Source organism: Spermophilus citellus, assembly GCF_964194105.1.
Source record: "Spermophilus citellus genome assembly, chromosome: 14".
In the NCBI taxonomy this organism is placed as follows: domain Eukaryota; kingdom Metazoa; phylum Chordata; class Mammalia; order Rodentia; family Sciuridae; genus Spermophilus; species Spermophilus citellus.
The window spans coordinates 94,989,617-95,004,197 of record NC_138194.1 but is presented as its reverse complement, the minus strand read 5'-3'; the positions used below and the strand labels follow the sequence as shown (position 1 = coordinate 95,004,197).

General features: G+C 44.8%; 1 protein-coding gene across 3 annotated transcripts in view; it reads left to right on the top strand.

Annotated features, from left to right (window-relative positions):
- Window positions 1–2,275: 2,275 nt before the first annotated feature.
- Window positions 2,276–14,581, top strand: part of ADCY8 (adenylate cyclase 8) — a gene marked incomplete at its 3' end in the record, with an annotated part of 230,432 nt that continues 218,126 nt past the window's right edge. For 2 of the 3 annotated variants that reach the window (XM_081265990.1, XM_081265989.1), the window contains exon 1: window positions 2,276–5,521. In XM_081265990.1, the coding sequence (XP_081122116.1) occupies window positions 4,559–5,521 (963 nt within the window). In that variant the 5' untranslated portion in view covers window positions 2,276–4,558. The remainder of the gene's footprint in view (window positions 5,522–14,581) is intronic. The other variant, XM_081265991.1, reaches the window with a different exon arrangement.

Below are 14,581 nucleotides of genomic sequence, written 5' to 3'. Positions count from 1 at the left end.
TGTTATTTTCCAATGAGGTAAAAGGATGATTTTCCCACCATTGCAATCACTCAACTGGAATCAAGTAGACCAAGTTAATTATTTTGGTTAAATCCAATATGTAAAAATCTGTTTTTTTCCACAAATTATAAAAATAGTGTCTATGCCTTGAACTGAGCCAAAATTAATAAGCCCTCCATCCGAACAAGAATGAGTTCTGCTACATTCATCTGTCATTTGAACTCATCCTAACAGATTTCTCAATCTAAAAAATCTCAGAAGTTTCTTATTTAATTTGCTTTTGAAAAAGCAAAATAAATTTGACATTTTCACTTCTATTAATTCTATTTAAATTAGTCATCTGTTGTTTGTTACAGCATTTTTATTAAGCATGTAGATTCTAGATTTATACCACCTAAATTTAATCAGTGGAATTTTGCTATCTACTAATCATAGGATCCTGGGTAAGGTACTTAGCCACATGAAGTTTCAGGACTCAGTATTTTAGGCAGTAAAATAGGAATGATAAAAAATAGAGATGGACCTTATTTAAAGAATCACTAGAATGATAACCAAAATGTTCATAAGGGAGAGTCTGATAGCTAATAGTTGTTGGAAAATTGTTACGCACCTTATCATTATCCTTATGTGTAGTTGCTAGAGGCCAGGGAATACAGGCCCTACAAAAACCAATCATCCCTTCAGGGAGCTCACTGTTTCATGGGAGAAGCAATAGACAGGTAGACATGTAAGCAAATGAGGCATAGCCAGTCCCTTTGGTAGGGACCATACTTAAGTGTCCAGAACAGACTACTGAACAACACAGAAAGGAGTCTTCCGCTTTCCTTGGGGATGTCAAAGGAGGTTTCATGTAGAGACAACATGTTCAGGCTTTGAAGGATAAGGTGAGTGGTGTTTGGAGGGAGGGAAATGGGATCAAATTAAGAGGAGGAAATCGTGTGCAAAAAAGACACCAAGTTAACAAAATATTGTCCCTAGATCATAATAGAAATCCGGCCCAAGTACATATGCAGGTAATAGAGGACAGCATGATGCAAATCCCATCCTACTTTCAACACAGTGGGTTGACTTTGCTTGCCTGTAGTGCTCTGAAATCATTTGATGATTTGCATATTCCAAAAGCACAATATTTGTTCTGTGCCAATGCTGTCATTCAAAAACGGAATGCTTTTTGAACTGAGTGGCACCATTTCGTCCCAACAATAGAACAATATTTGAATTTCATTGTGTTGATCATGTTCTTGTTTTAAGAGAGACCATGATGACACCCTTATAGCCAAGAAACACTTGGAGTCAGCTGAGCAGAGATGATGTTTTCTCCCTGTTACCTTAGCTCCAACCTCAGAGGTTAAAAAATTCTTGGAGTTCTTCCTGCAGTGTGCTGCACTCATTCATTAGCCCCAGCAGAGTCTTTTTATCTGATTGGGTCCAATCTCCCCCTCTAAAGGCCTGCCTCCTTTTGCTGCTGAATAAATCACCCTGGGATATGTCCAGACTGAAGAAAGATATTTGTAGGAAAATTCCATCTGCATTCAACAGGCAGAGTCTTAGGCCCCCAACGAGAAAGAATTGAGAAATTGAAGAGATGTATCCCACTGCCAAGTTTGCTAATATGGTAATTAGCACAGATGACTTGGGGCAATGCCCCCATTCTTCCAACTCTCTGCCAGGTCTTAGCTCCCTTCTCAAATCAAGATACTTGTTACCCACTTGAGAGTTCCAGTAGGACTGGTGGAAGGAGTGCAAGGAATTCGAAGGAAGAAGCAAGCAATTTTTCTCTATGAATAATTCCTCGACTTGATTATTTTATTAAGGCCTAGACAACTGCAAAACAGTCGTTTGAGGTGATTCGCACTTAACTTCCAGTCCCATTGGGTAAGATAGCTAGTCTGGAAATTCTTTACAGTTATACTTTAATTCTTCTTCAATCTGAGTTAAAAATAGAATGGACCCTCCTTCTCTTTAAAATTGAGAGTTTAATTTTGTTCTCTTTCTTGAGGAATGGTAGGATACAACTCTCAAGGGTTGGATTGGAAGGTATATTTTCCAGGGTGTGTAACAAATTCCAAAAATCTGCTGGTTAGGGGTAGAAACAAACGTTAGAGGACTCTTTCCTCTTCATTCTGGGATTCTCTATGTAAGACAGGTGACCCGTATGCCTGGGGGGGGGGGGTTAACAAGCAAAGAGTTAAACCTTGTGTTTCTGGGACATGGCCATTGCGAATAACCCAGGAGATGGTGGTGTGTGGTTGAGGAAAGGGGCATCCGCTTCAGAAGCTATTCTTTCTCAGGGCAATGAGGAGATAGGAGTTTCTTTTCAGAACAGGGAAATCGCTCGCTCAGGGGAACTGGGGGCTGCCAGGCGAGGCGGTCATTTGGGCTTTCATGGGACGCCACTGGGCGCCGCGAAAGCGCCCAGGGCCTGACGTCATTGGCCATCAGCTGACTGTGTTCTGGGCCCGGGCTCCACCGGCTGCAGCCGCAGTCGCCGTGGCGGAGGTCGTGGCCACCACCGCTCCACTACCTGAAGCCGGGCTTGGGACTGCGGCGGCCGCGCGCACTCTGAGGAAGCGACACTCAAGGAAACTGCTCAGCGAGGCTTGGCGGTGGCACCACGCACCCACCGCGCTGGGATTTGGTCTCCTGGAGCGCCGCCTCGGGCTTTGACCGCTACCGCGGTGGGCGGGAAAACCTGCGCCCCAGAGGGCCGCTGGAAATACCTTTCCCCAACAAGCTCTTCCCGCATCCCTACTGCTGGCGGGAAGAAATTTAGTGTGCGAAATTTGCAGGGGTCGCCCCAATTTTAAGATCAGGCGCCCTCCACTCCTCCGGGTCGGCGGAGTAAAAAGATTCTCGCAGGAAACTGTCTGCCTCTCGGATTGCGGCTTCTTGGGTGATCTGGGGCTTCGCCTGAAGTTGGCTTTGTCGAAAGACATTCGGTTGGGTGGGGGGGCGGGGGAGAGACCCTCTATCCATTCGCGCTGTGCTCTGGGAGTCCGTGGGCAAAGCGGCCTACTAGTTCTGGCTCCGCACCTGCCGAGGACTAGAGCCAGTGCTTAAAAAAGAACAGCGGAGGAACCGACAGGCGCGGCCAGCTGGAGCGCTGGATAGTAGAGCCGAGGGAGGGCCAGGAGCGCAGCCGCCCGCGCCAACCCGCAGGGGTCCTCTCCCACGCTGGTCCGCGCGAGTGGCTGCCTTCAGGACCAGGGGCGTCCTGGCCAGACCTGGGTGCGTGGTCCCAGACGCCACCACCACTCCAACCCGGGTTCCGGGGGCGTGGCTTTGCGCGGAGGCGGGTTTAAGTCGCCGCGGGTGTCTGACCGCTCTGACAGGTCCCCAAATTCCTCCCAGTCTCTTGGTCCCTCTGCGCGCTCCAGAGCGCTGGGTGGCACGCTGAGCTTCCCGGGATCTGGAGGCGTTTCATCGACTCCCACGCGGCCTGGGGCCTGTTTTCTCTCCCAAACCTACTGCCGCGGCACCCGCCAACCTTCGGTTCTCAGCCTCAGGAATCCGCACTACTGGCTTCTCTGCGTACTCAGAGCTATGGCTTGGGAGCCCTCCCCACTTTTTCTTTTTCCCTTTTCCTACTCCTCCTAGCTCTGGGCCAAATGGACACCAAAGAGCGTAGTGAAGGGGATGGGAACTGTATGCTGACCTCTCAGAAGCACATCTGCAAGCGCTGACCTCATCTTATAGCCGAGGCTGGGACCCTGGGCCAGAGACCCTCCGCCTTCCTCACCAAGGGACGATTCTGGCCAGAGACAGCTCTGCGCTGTCAATCCTCGCTCTGGCAGTGGTGACAGCCAAGAACCAGCCAAGGAGAGAGCTCCAGCACACCTCTTCCTCCAAATTAACTGTTTGGTGACTTGTTAGCACTGGGGCTACCACCTCTCCAACCTTCCCGCGAGTCGCCCGGTCACCTCATGGTCCCCCACTCCTCCTCCTTAATTGCTCCCGCCCCCAGCTCCGCCCCGGCTCCCCATCCCAGTGCAATGGAGTTCTCCGAAGGGCGATGAATCGAGCTACAGCTGCTAACTTCGGACCCCATCGCCGCCGCCGGTCACCCCCGGCCAGCCCCCCTGCACTCGTCCAGCCGTGGGCGTCGGGAGACCAGTGCCGCAGCCAGGACCCGCCCGACGCGCAGCAGAACCACTGCGCCCAGGCGCCTGGGTGCCTCTTGGAGAGCAAAGGCTGCGCCAAGACGCTGAGCCTAGAAGGAGCCTAAGAAGAGCCTGAGCCCGGGAAGTGGGCTGCGTGCCTCAGAGAGCCACAGCTTCTTCAGACACAAAACCACCACCACGGCTGCGTACCCAAGCTGCGCGAGTTGGCGGGAGGGTGGCTCTCTAGGACGCAGGGGTCTGCTGCGATCTTCCAGGAGCCCATTTACCTGGGCGCACTATGACCTGACCTGCGGGGCCCCCTACCAAGGGTTCCTGCTACCAGGCAGCCTAGGATAGAGAAGCTCGCTGCCCAGCTCCTACCAGGACGTTTTCGGGTCTTTGGAAACCCCTTCCTTTAACTGCCTCCCCCAGGTTCTGCGCCTAGCTCCCTTGGCGCCATGGAGCTCTCGGATGTGCGCTGCCTTAGCGGTAGCGAAGAACTCTACACCATCCACCCGACGCCCCCGGCCGGTGACGGTGGGAGCGGCTCCCGGCCACAGCGGCTGCTGTGGCAGACGGCGGTGCGGCACATCACTGAGCAGCGCTTCATTCTCGGGCACCGGGGCGGCAGCGGCGGCGGCGGGAGCGGTGGTTCCCGCAAAGCCTCGAACCCTGTCGGCAGCGGTCCCAATCACCATGCGCAGCAGCTGTCCAGCGACTCCGCGCTTCCCCTATATTCTCTGGGGCCAGGGGAGCGAGCGCACAGCACTGGCGGCACGAAAGTCTTCCCGGAACGCAGCGGGAGTGGCAGTGGCAGCGGCAGCGGAGGCGGAGGCGACCTAGGCTTCCTACACCTTGACTGTGCCCCGAGCAACTCGGATTTCTTTCTCAATGGGGGCTACAGCTACCGAGGGGTCATTTTTCCCACCCTGCGCAACTCCTTCAAGTCTCGGGATCTGGAACGCCTCTACCAGCGATATTTCCTGGGCCAGAGGCGCAAATCCGAGGTGGTGATGAACGTTCTGGATGTGCTGACCAAACTTACGCTCTTGGTCCTTCACTTGAGCCTGGCCTCAGCTCCCATGGACCCGCTCAAGGGCATCCTCCTTGGCTTTTTCACTGGTATTGAGGTGGTGATCTGCGCCCTGGTGGTGGTCCGGAAGGATACCACCTCGCACACATACCTACAGTACAGTGGTGTGGTCACCTGGGTGGCCATGACCACCCAGATTCTGGCGGCTGGCCTGGGCTATGGGCTCCTGGGCGATGGCATAGGTTACGTGCTCTTCACGCTTTTTGCCACCTACAGCATGCTGCCGCTGCCACTTACCTGGGCCATCCTGGCTGGCCTGTGCACCTCGCTGCTGCAGGTGATCCTCCAAGTGGTCATTCCCCGGCTGGCGGTCATTTCCATCAACCAGGTAACTCCTGCCTGTCTTGTTTTCACCTCCGGACTCCCCAGTAAATAGCTTCCACAGAGCCAGGGTTGCCTCACTCTTGAATCCCCTCCCCCAGCCTGGCACCTAGGTAGCTTTGATGCCGGTGGGATCTTCTCTCTTTCTTCTTGGAGAAAGTGGAACTAAATGACCTCTCAAAGTTTCTGCCAGCTCTACCCTTTCATTCTGACATCAGCTAAATATATATATATATATATATATATATATATATATATATATATATATATATATATATATATATATAAAGATTTATTTCTGCTACACACTCCCCCAGGGTCTTCAATCTGTGGAGCAGGTGTCAGAAGGAGGAGAAGCACCCAGATTTAGAAGGTGACCCTTAGTTAAGAGATTAACTCACTAGAGTCAGAGTCACCACAGAATGTTGTAAGGAACTCTGGGATTCACAATTGGGATTGTGCATTTCTCCGTGCCACAATCCTCAGCTCTAGAAGGAACCAATGTTTGTTAAACACTGCTGGTACTGGATTCCCTACAAATGTTTGCTCACCCAATCCTATGACATGATTTTATTTGGGAATTTTTATTGCCTTGGAGACCTAACATGATTATCTTCTCTCATTATCATATCCAACGCCAGTGTATAAATCAAACTCAAGAGTTGAAGGATGCCAGGAGTATTGGCAAAGAATGAAAGTTTTGATCAATTGAAAATGGGCATTTTGATGTAGATGGTTTGTAATATTTAGGGGAAATCTCATTCATTAGGTTTCTTTCTCCTTTCTCCCCACTTTTCTTCTCTTTTCTCATTAAATATAGATGTGTTTGTGTGAACAGACTTCTCATTGTCTATGGATGAGGAGGTGGACAAAGACTCCATTGTTTAAATTCACTCAAACCAATTGATAATTAATGACCTGACACTTTCTTTACCAATCGTCTGGGGAGTGCAATTGGGGGACTTGTCAATGATGCAAACATACCAATGGCAATGTTTTTAGATAGAAGGCTGATGTGAGGTACTTGGGCAAGGTGGGCATTTTACCCATTCCTGCCCCGTCCCCAACCTCTTCTGTCCTCTTCTATCACTTTTGCTGCATTAGAAGATGTACTCCTCTGCCTTGTGTTTGAGTTTGAATAGATAGTTCTTGGACTAAACAGGCAAAGCACTACTGAAAATTATGGACAATTTTTAGATTGCCAACCCCATTAGAATGCTTTACTATCATTGATCTCTAGGCTTCTACTTGATTCAGCCTTGTCTCTTCTGATGGCTCTATATCCATTTGCTCAGGTTACTTATCTGGTTGGCTGCCCTTTCAGTGCTTTTTGAAGTGTCTCTGGATAAAGCAGAGAGCATATAAAATACATGACTGTGATCATCAGGCATGAAATTGGAAGATAAGAACCTATAAGGGTCAATCCACTGAATGTGTCCCTTATAAAAGACAAGAATGAATATTTTCTCAAAATTGTCATGAACCTTACAAATAATAATGTTTCAATTGGGGAGAAAGAGTAATATTATTTATTTGAGATGGCATAAAATTATCCAGTGTATTAGCTGTTTCTCAAATCTGTATATACATAGATCTGAAACACAATATATATAAATCTATTTTCACCAAAGCTCTTTCTTTCTTTGCATTTTTTTGATTATATATTTAGACATCAGCATATCTTTTCTTTATTCTCTTGCTCTTCTTTTCCTCTCCTGCCAGTCCTCTTTTTTTCCTTCCCATTTCCTTCTGTCTTTAAAATCTAACTCATTATGAGTTGTTTTCACAATATACCATAACTATCTGATCATGTGCAGAAAATTCCTTTTCTTATAAGCCACCACTCTTCACACAGTAGCCTTTCTTTGTACATGCTACTAAAAGACTTCATCATGTAAGTTTGGAGTAGTATTTAGAATAACACATCCTAAGTGGCAAATTATGAATATTTTCAAAGTTCTAAGTATAGAGATCTTTTCCTTGCCAAGTGAATCCAGAAAGGAAATTTTGGATCCATATTTGTTTTATACTCTACTCAAATACTACCAGATGGAAGATTAAAAATAACCCCCATGTCTCCCCACTCCCACCCCATAAGGAACAGCCCTCCACTGTGAAAACTGAGGTCCTGATTCATGTAAACCAAGCCCATCCACCTTCCTGATTGGGTAGGATTGTAGATAAACTGTGGTTTCCTAGGTCCAGCCACCTGTCACAAGATTGGAGGAACAACCAAAGCGCTCTCCCCTCTGTAGGTGCTGAAAGATCCCTTAAACATTTTCCTTTGGTGCCCTCTAGGGGTTTAAGCTTCTTTCCTAGATCTTGTAGATAGATGAAGGGGGAAATTAATCTCCTTTAAAAATGTCTGTGATTTTTGAAGAGATACTGTTTAGTTTTCCCTATTTGATAGTATATGCAACACACTTCAAAGCTGATGCTGACATTTAATAGCACCTAAAGTAAAATCCTAACTCCTCACCATAGCCTGCTCCATCCTCTGCTCTAAGTTGGTTGCTGCTTCTCTCTCAATTGGATTTCCTTCTCTACTTCTCCTCAAACTTGAAGTACTGTGTCTATTTTAAGTCTTTCAAATGTCCCAGGTCTTTTCTACTTCTGGGCCATTGTTCTTGCTGCCTAGAACAAATTTTCCCAGGTCTTCATAGGATAAACACATTCCTATGATCATAGACTCTCAAAATTCAGTCTCTCTAATTCATGAGTTGTTTTAATTTCTCTAGAGAAGGTACACCATAGATGCAAGAGGGTTGTCTATCATATTTTCCATTTTATCTTCAGCATCTATAAAAATGTCAAACATACAGTAGATAACCAAGTCACAAAATGAATGAACTTATTCATCATATGGATGATATTATAGAATGTACAAGTGCCCTGTATTGTGCATACACATGCATACACAGTTAAATTATATGTGTGTAAGGCAGTCTCTTTCCCTCAAAGATATTTTTGAAAAATCAAAGTACAATGCATTACATTTGTATGATATTTTGCATGTTACTAAGGGCCTTTATGTGTGATGATAAAGGCCTTTATGATGTCAAATAGATGGTTCCTTAATTTTCATTTTAAAGTAAAATGAAAGATTCTTAGAAAAGGGACATCCTGAATATCCGGAGCCTAGCAAGTGGTGAGGGCAAGATGCAAACCCTGGCTCCAGTGCCAGTCATTCTTGAGCAACCATTCAAGGGTTAGCCTTTTGAACACAGCATTTGGAATTGTTCCAGAGCGAAGGGTACCTGTTTCACTGTTCATCAGAAATGCCTCATATGGTTCATGAATAAACATCTAATGAAGAAGCCAAAGGGAAATTATGAGAGAAAAATGACAGAATTGCTAGGCAAAGATTCTTTGTAACTAGCTCATCATCATGCTCAGCTGGAGACAAATTTATCAACCAAAGGCCATAAACCCTAGAATATCTTCTTTCTCTACATTAATCTTAATTCCCTTTAAGAGGATGGCTCCAGATGAATTTAGCATTTTCAAGAATCAGGAAACTGAAACGAGAGTAGGGAGTCAACATACCTTGGCAACTATTTCACTTCACTGGAAATGTCATTTTCAGGAGTAACAAATGAGCCAATGATTGCATTCCCTTAATCCAAGCCATGCGGCTCTGCTCCTCCTCTGTTCCTCCTGCGGGAAATCACATCTGTGGCTTGACAGGACAACAACCACACTACACGTCTCTGCAGACACACAGTATGAAGAGACAAAGCCCGTTGTCAATTTGAATTGCAACTGTAAATACAGGATGGAACCTATAAGGGGCCATCTGGGAGGCTCCTCACCAGCAAAGACATGGTGTATGTTTTCCCACTCAGATAACAATTAGGCTAAAATCATTAACTTCCCGCCCAAATGAAGAGATTATGGTCCAGGGCAGATATGATTACCCATTGTATTTTCTGAACTGAGTAACACACTGGAATTATTTAAAGACCTTCCAAAATTTCAAAGCTCAGTTTGAAGGACGCCTTTCATTTCACCTGACCAAGCTCAGCAATGGGAAGCTCTAGGGCTGTAGTTATTCCTTCTTTGAAAACTCCACCCAATTTCACTTTGATCAGCTTGCGTATGTGATTCAAACCAATGGCAGGAATGCCTTCCCCAGACTCTCAGACCCTGATATGTTTGTTGATCCTGCCAGTTCAATGTATTCATCAGAAAATTCATTAGAAGATGACATTACATACATAAATAAAATATTAATCATAAGGTTATATTTACTAGGTTCTTTCATAGGGTAGATCAGTTCTAAGCACTGTTGCTATAATTAGCATTTTACTCTATTTTAATTGCTGGTGGCAATAATAAGAGCTACCTAACATTTGAAAGTCATCTCATTTTCATTTTTCAGCTCATTAGTGATAAGATAGTGGAAATCATTTATTTATTGGAAAACTGAGAGGCAGCAATGTTTAACCAGAAGATTGCTGCATTAGGCTTTCCTCTGGGGGATTCTAAAATGTTACAGCTAGTGGCCAATTAGTTTTCTGTGCCTGTAAGTAAGGTGGATAAGCAGAAGTGTCAGAGTGGAGGTGATTTCTCCAAGATAGCTCTATAAGCAGAGGCAGCCAGGTATGCAAATCCAGGTCAGTGAGTGCTCAAGGTCATTCTGTCACATTTGAATTTCCCTTACAACATTTTATTTCCTGCCTTATATGTATCCTGTCAAACAGCAGTCTAGCACCAGAAAATGCTAATTAAGTAATGATCCTTAAACCTGCCAAACAATGAGGGACATTTAGTCTACCATTTGACCCTTAAAAAATCCTTTAGGAGAGAGTCAATTTTTTCATATTGAGTAAAATAATGGAGCATGGTATGAGCAGATGAGGGTTAGGAGAGAAGAAGCCTCTATGGGAGGCTTGAATATGCATGTCTGATTACTTAAATGAAGGGCTGACTTCACAGTGAAGATAAACCTGTATAATGGAATTACCAACATCTTCCCCATTTATACAATTTAAACATAAGTGTAGGATATTATATGTTCTTTGTCTATGTCTAAGGCTCTTTGTAGCTAACTCAAATCAAATCAAAGGAATCTTGTGAGCACTTAATGTATGATAAATGGCTTGTAACTTAAATCACCCCAATTAGGTAGTTGCTACTAAGGTAAACACTCACTTCAGAACACATAAATATCCATTAGGTGAATGTGGCTGGGATCTGCTTAATACACCTCACTGGTTGGTATGTTACATTCTCCAGGACCCTAAACACCTCCATTATTACCTCCATTTCTGTACATTCCCTTAGCAAATTCACACAGGCTTTAAGAAATAATTGCAACATCCTGGGGTGTCTGAGAAAAATGACTTTCAAAAACAGATTTGAGTGTCAACCTTCCCAAGAGGTTCCTCTGAATGCCAGAAAATAGAGACATTATTCTCTCTTCCTTGTGAAAAATACGCAATTGCCCTTTTCATCCTTTCTTTCCCTCTCTGTCTCTCTCTCGTGCATGCTCTGTCTCTTCCTTCCTTTTTCTTTTCTTTTTTCTCCTCTTTCTATAGAACGGGAGGAGGACAGGCTTTGTAAAGGGTATTTTTAATGACAGCTGCAATGACCAATTAAATCCCTCCAACCCTGGCCTGAACACAGCTTTGCCCTGGAGTCTCAAATAGGTTTTGTGTCTGTGTATTTAGAGAGAGTTGTAAACTGATTGTGTGGTGTGTGCTTTGCAAGATTGAATTATGAATTTGTTTTCCTTCATATCTGGTAATATCACCTGACTGGTATCAGTGGGCCAGAGCATAATTAGATTAGAACTGGGAAGACTGGGGGCCTCTGCTTCTGGAGCAGCTGCTGCAATGTCGTGCTAAGTAGGACGAATGCATTAGTCATATTTACACTTTGATGATTGATGGCATTTTAAGAGCTCATCAAAAATAAGTGAAACCAAGCATAAAAAGAAAAATTTACCAAAAAAAAAAAAAAAACAGTTTATCCCAAATTCAGTACTGCTGGCAACATGTAATCAAAGGACATTGCTACAATCATCAGAGGTGACATTTCACTGTTATCTAAAATATTTCTTGGGATGCTAATTTATTCATTTCACAAGTATGTCTATTTGAGTTGATCCTACATGTGTTTATTTCCAGAGCATAGAAGACACTATTCATCTTAAATCTTTCCTCTTACCAGAAAATGGGCGCAACATTGATTCTCAGAGAGACCAGGAGACCCAGAATATACACAGTTGGGCAACACATCAGTTCACTTGACAGTTTCTTCTGAAGCATATTCTTGGTTTTGTCTCTGGGCTGGAATTAAAGTAACAGGACCTAAAGGTTGGCAGCAGTATGGGAGTTTGGAGAGTGTTTGCGATACCTTGGTTTGAACCTCAGTTAGCCAGATAATGGGCTATATAAATCAAATCTTCCCCAGGATTTCCTTAGGGCTAGAGTGCAGGAATGCTGCTATCACCAGCCACCACCAAGCAGGAAAAGTCGGTATAATCTGCCCTGTGCTTCCCCAGGAAACGTAATTGGATTTACACACTCCAATTCTATCATGTGAGTTTTGTTTATGAAGGACTATTTTAAGAAGTCAGGTCACTTAAACACCGCTTCAGAAGCCAGCTTTTCTCACTGCAAGATTTTTCACAGTCAGCTCTGTGGGGTGGAGGAAGAATGCAGAGTGGATTAATTAACCATGGAGATGCCAGACATTCTGTGGGAGGCCCAGCCACATCCTGGGCCTAATGAAGGCTCTTTTATCATCAGCAAATGCCTCCATGGGTTACCTTCTCAGCAAACCAACTGCTTATGGCACGTGTTGTCAGGTAAACCTGCATCTGCTGGTTTCTTTGATATCTATGCATTGGACTCTGAATAGATGCCTGTAATTTGAATCTCGTTTGGCTAGATCATACATTTTAATAGATATAAAGCATCGCACATCTAGGAGTTCCCTTTTACTCCACCTCCTGCCTTACAGCCCTAAACTCTGGTGTTTCACTTTGCAAAATGTCTCTGAAGCACAAAACCCCCCACAACAGGACCTGGTAAAGTTACGCATGGTGAAGGCCTGAGCTAGATATGCAATAAATCACATTGATGTTTTATGGTTTCTCTTTCAACAAGAGAAGGTTTAAAAGTGTCATCTCTATATAAAAGGCATACCATGTAAGATTTTCACATTAAAAAAAAACTATAACCAATTTGTAAACAACCCATCTTTGTCCTGTGCCAGCTGGTTTTCCAGTTAACTAGAGCAGACTATTTCAGAATCAGAATCTTTCCTTTGATGTGTGTGTGTGTGTGTGTGTGTGTGTGTGTGTGTGTGTGTCTATGTGCTTGTATGTAGAGTAAACATGATTTCTTACAAAATAGACACTGCTGAGGATTAGGCAATGCAGAATCCAAATACATGTCTTTCTTCAACTTAGAACACAATGAATGCAACATATAAAATCAAACAGAATGAGAGTAAAAACCACCACCAACAACGAAACATGAGGATAACACCCCGGGAAGGCCTGAGAGTAGAAGGTATGTAGAAGGAAGGTATGACTGTCCTCCTTGTTTGGGGTTCTCCCATGACAAACAGTCTGATTGTTTTATATGAGTCTCCTATGGGATGGAATAAAGACCAACAGCCATTACAGCAGAAGAAACTTTGGTTTACTGAAAGGTGAGGCTTATCCAAGGGTTTTTTGAAGTGATGAGCTTCCTGTCATGGGATTCATCAAGGGAAAGCTGTACATAGAACAATCCATCAGGGATGTCACACAGGAGATTCCTGGATAGGGAAGTCTTTCCCCCAAGGTCAATTGAAAGCAGTAGCTATATCTACTAGCTATCATGGTGACTCTGCTGGCAGGAGAAAGGAAAAGGCAAAGGGCATTAGGTGAAAACTCTCAAGGAACATGTCACCTGACTTTGCTGAGCTCCTCCGAGATACTTGCCCAACAAAGCCTGTTTATATTTTAGGGACCAGAATTATGACCATAAATAAGAAATGTTGAAAAAAAAATAGACTTTACTGCCCCTTAAAAACATCAATATTGGGTTAGAAAGAATGAAAGAAGCAGGACTGAGTAAGTAAAGTATTCACAGATTGGTGTTGGCATCCTGCTGAGGTCCAAGTCTGGGACACAGAGGTGTACTATTAGATCAGGCTGTTACTGCATTGGAGCTGAAACTGGGATGGGTCTGGGGAGGAAGTTTGTGACTCCAGGAAAAAGGTTGGCAGGTTTATATCTGGCTGTTAGACACATTGAGAGCACAGAACTCAGCAAATATTTTACACAAATGCAGGTCTTTGTTCCTTTTACTACAATCCTCTAAAGCATGAAACTCCAGACCTGCAGTGAATTTCTCTTAGGAATGATGTGAAAGGAAAGGTCAGACCCTAGAAGAAGTCGAAGACATGGTAGACAGGTGTGGCCCTTCCTTCCTGGTTAAGAACCTGGGGAAGGGCTGCCAGTTCAGTCATTTGAGCATCACTTAACACAAACCAAATTACTCACAAGCCTGGTGACCTGCAGACATGGTCATGCTCCCTAAGGAGCATCTGCCTCATATTAGGCAAGGTCCAGCTGGTCTGCATGTCTGAGGACTCCCATTTACCCTGTTAACAATGACCTCTGCTAAAACTTGAGAAACTTCTCTGGGGCTCCAGACAATCCACCCCCTTAGAGCAAGGGCAGGCAGGGAGCCTAGGCAAGGCTCAAGGTTTTCCTTGGTGCATTGCTGCAGCCTGTGTTCTCCTCTCTATCAGCAATGTCCTAATGTTCCCCTGTGCCCACCAGACTGTGAGTATCTGGGTTCAAGGATTGTATGGCATTCATGTTTTGTGCCCTCACACCTACAATAGCAGACGGCACATGGACAACTCTGAATAGTACACTTTTAAGTGGATGGAATGAACAAATGTGACATGACCACCACCTTCCCCCGACCACCTCTACTGCACACACAGCCACACAGTCATCAACAGGGAATGGGAAAATGAAGACAGAAGAGAAACCAGTTTCTCTATTCAATACAGGCAAAAATACATCCGAAATTATCCCACAATGTGCTTTGTACAG